We start from the raw sequence: 3,556 nt of genomic DNA, 5'->3' as shown, positions 1-3,556 counted from the left end.
TGACAGGACAAGGGGGAATGGCTTCAAACTGACAAAAAACAGGGTTAGATGGGATATTGGGATGGAATTCCTGGCTGTGAGGGTGGGGAGGGGCTGGGATAGAATTCCCAGAGAAGCTGTGGCTGCCCCTGGATCCCTGGAAGTGTCCAAGGCCACCTTGGATGGGGCTTGGAGCAACTTGGAATAGTGGAAGGTGTCCCTGCCCATGGCAGGGGGTGGCACTGGATGATCTTTAATGTCCCTTCCAACCCAAACCATTCCATAATTCCAAATGTTTTCCTCCCTTGTCCCTGATGTTTGCTGAAGGGGAGTTCTTATTTGATGATGGAGATTGACTTCATATCCTTAGGAAATGTTGGAGCCAAACCAGACACCTCCAGACATTATTTCTGTAATGGATCACATTGTCTGTGTGATAAACAGGGAATGTTCTCATTTTCTGCCTAATTGGTATTTAAATTTGAACTGTTGGAATATTAAGATAATATTTGTTCAGGCTGAAGCTTGAGAGGAAAAATATTTACCACTGGCATCCTTTTTATGTAATTAACTTCTTTTCTATATACAGAGGGTGTGGGCAAATACGTGCCAAGTATATAAATAGAATGTTTCAAAGTCCAGCTTCCCAGCAATCTTCAAAGTCATTGCAAGTATTCAAGATGTCAATACTGAATGTTGAAATAATATTACTCATGTAACAAATGGGCAAATCTCTCAAATATCAAAGATGTAAATGAGGTAACTCCACAGATACAACCTGGTTTAGTTACATGAGGCAAGCACTGCTGGATTCCTGGATTCTAATTTTTATTACCCATTAAAATCTGCTCATCCAGGGGAGGGAGGGAAGGAAATGAATTGGCTCCCAGTGGCATCTGCACTGTGTGTGAACCAGGATGGGGAGACATTTCTATTTGCTGTTGTTGAGTCAATTTTATTACCAGAAGCTCTTTTTTAATAGCTGGTTTTGCTGGAAGGTGATGGGTTTTATCTCCTCCTCTTCCTGCTGCCGAGTGTTCAGCGTTCAAGTGGCTTTGGGATCGTCACTGACCTGGTTTGGGTTTTTTTCCAGGGTTAGTTCCCTTCTCAGCTGGTTTTCCAAAACATTTTCTCAAGCTGAAAACAATTAGTGAGGATAAGACCATGATTTAACCTTGGGGAGAGCCAAGGATTTGCCTGAAAACATCCCAGACTTCCATCTGCAGTGGGACATCTCTTTGTGTTTGCAGACAGTGCCACTGAGATTCAACTTCTCTCTTTGGTTGTCTCTGGATTAAAGGGACAACTTCTTTACCCTGCTGCCCTGCCCTGGTGGCTCTAGGAAAGGAGTAACCTTTCCAAAGAAAGGAGATTTTATTTTTTCCCTGGAAACCTGGCCTGTCTGCAGCACTTTGTTAACCATTCCCTGCCCTGAGGATCTTCTACTTGCACATCAGGACGGTGAGAGTGGTTGTTAAACTTACTGATTGTTCATGGCTGATTCCACAGGAAAACTCAAATTCTGCTGTTTCAGTGCAACAAAATTAATTTATGAGAGAAGGCTCTTGAATGGATTTAGCTTTTCCCCATGCTAATAGGAAACCTTTGACCTGCAGTCATCCTACATGTTATATTTTTACATTGCAACCATTTATTCTCACCTCCTTTCTCCCACAGGCTCTTCAGAGTAACCTCAAATATTCTCTCCTGCCAAGAAAACTGATCATCAGCAAAAGATTATCCCAGTGTTTGCATCCAGCCCTTCCCAGTGGAGTTCATTTAAAGGCCTTGGAAACCTATGAAATCATCTTTAAGATCATTGGGACCAAATGGCTTGCCAAGGATTTATTCCTGTACAGGTAATTTTATTTTTTTTTTGTCCTAAGGCATAAGTATTTCACAGTGTATTTTAATTGACTAATTTTTTGTCTTTTTTTTGTTTTGGTTTGGTTTGGTTTTTTTAAAGCTCTGGGTTGTTTCCTCTGCTGGCAAATGCAGCAATGTCAGTGAGGCCTGTTCTCCTGGGCTTGTATGAGAAATATTTTCTTCCTCTCCAAAAGTCCCTCCTGCCTGGTCTTCAAGCCTTTGTCATTGGGCTCCTGCCTGGGTTGGAAGAAGGATCAGAAATTTATGACAGGTAATATTGATTATTAAGTGTTAATTTATAAGCAACAGGCAGTATTTTGTGTTTTCAGGGAATTCTTAAAAAATATCTTTCAGATTTCTATGCAGAAATAAACAGGATAAAACAGCTTCTAAAAGTGGGAAAATGATGGGTCCCAAAAAGATGTTGAAGCAGAAAAAGCCTTTCCCCTTCTATTTTCATCTCAGGACGAGAAGAGAAGAGGAAAAGGAGGGTTAAAAATAAATATGCTGAGAGAAAGGAATAAAAACTGCTTCTCAAAGCTCCTCTGAACTCCTGAATAATTAACCTGACTCCCCAAACCACTGCTCTGCCAATAAATTCGATTTAAATGTCATAACACAGGAGAGCAGCTGAACTCCTTCCAGTATTTCTGTATCATCTGACTAAATTTGAAGCAGTGAGTTTAATGGGAACTGCAGGTGAACTTCCAGCTCCTGGTTTTATACCTTTCTTCCCTATTCTTGGGGGCATCATTTTCCTCTTTGCCTTGAACAGGCAGGATCAGAGACAGGAACTGACAATAAACTGTGAAAGATTTATGTTAAAATCCATTAAATGTTATTTTTTGAAGTGCAAAAGTTTACAAGGGGAAGCTTTTCTTTAGTTTACTCATTGTAATAATTCTGCAAGACCAAGATACCTTGTCAGAAGATGTGTTAGGTGGATTTTTAAATTCTTCTTCAGTATTGAGGCTGAACATTTTCAGGATCTTCAATATTAAGGATTAAAATTCCATGAGCAGGGACACCTTCCACCAGACCAGGTTGCTCAGAGCCCCATCCAGCCTGTTCCTGAACAGCTCCAGGAATGGGGAGTTCACATCTCTAATTTTTATTTGTCCACTGCCTTCAAAATCGAGCCTGTTGATTTGCAAAGTACAAATTTTTAGGATAACTTCCAAAGTACAAACTTTTAGGATAACTTTTTAGGATAACTTTTTAGGATAAATTGCCTTTCAGGGTCTGACATCAGCTGAAATTGCTTCCAATTCAGCTTTTCCCAACTCTCACCATCAATGTTTTGCAGCACTTTGGTCGGGACTTAATGTTTGCAGGTATTTCTTGGAGAAGTTTGGATAGAAACCCAATTCCAGTGGCTGTGCACAGGGACAAAGGATTGAGTGGGTTTGGTTGTTCCTGTCTGATTGTACAAAATCACCTGGGCTAGTGGAAGGTGTCCCTGCCCATGGAAGGGGGTGATTTTTCAGGTCCCTTCCACCCCAAACCATTCTGTGTCTCTGTGATCAGGAAAGGGCAACGCTGGTAACACAAAGATAAGAGAATCAAATCATGGAATCATAGAATCATAGAATCAGCTGGGTTGGAAGGGACCTCCGAGATCATCAAGTCCAACCCTGGATCCAACCCCGCTGTGGTTCCCAGCCCATGGCACTGATGCCACATCCAGTCTGTCCTTAAACACCTCCAGGGA

At 41.4% G+C, this 3,556-nt stretch overlaps 1 protein-coding gene across 5 annotated transcripts in view; it reads left to right on the top strand.

The window, feature by feature from the left end:
* The window catches only part of DOPEY2 (dopey family member 2), a 49,415-nt gene that overhangs the window by 11,327 nt on the left and 34,532 nt on the right, over positions 1-3,556 (top strand). For all 5 annotated transcript variants that reach the window (XM_017833131.1, XM_017833133.1, XM_017833129.1 and 2 more), the window contains exons 3-4: positions 1,657-1,838; positions 1,946-2,116. In XM_017833131.1, the coding sequence (XP_017688620.1) occupies positions 1,657-1,838; positions 1,946-2,116 (353 nt within the window). The remainder of the gene's footprint in view (positions 1-1,656; positions 1,839-1,945; positions 2,117-3,556) is intronic.

Source organism: Lepidothrix coronata, unplaced genomic scaffold (genome assembly GCF_001604755.1).
Source record: "Lepidothrix coronata isolate B3197 unplaced genomic scaffold, Lepidothrix_coronata-1.0 Scaffold211, whole genome shotgun sequence".
In the NCBI taxonomy this organism is placed as follows: domain Eukaryota; kingdom Metazoa; phylum Chordata; class Aves; order Passeriformes; family Pipridae; genus Lepidothrix; species Lepidothrix coronata.
Note: the sequence above shows the minus strand (reverse complement) of the source record. Positions and strands in the feature narration are given on the sequence as shown.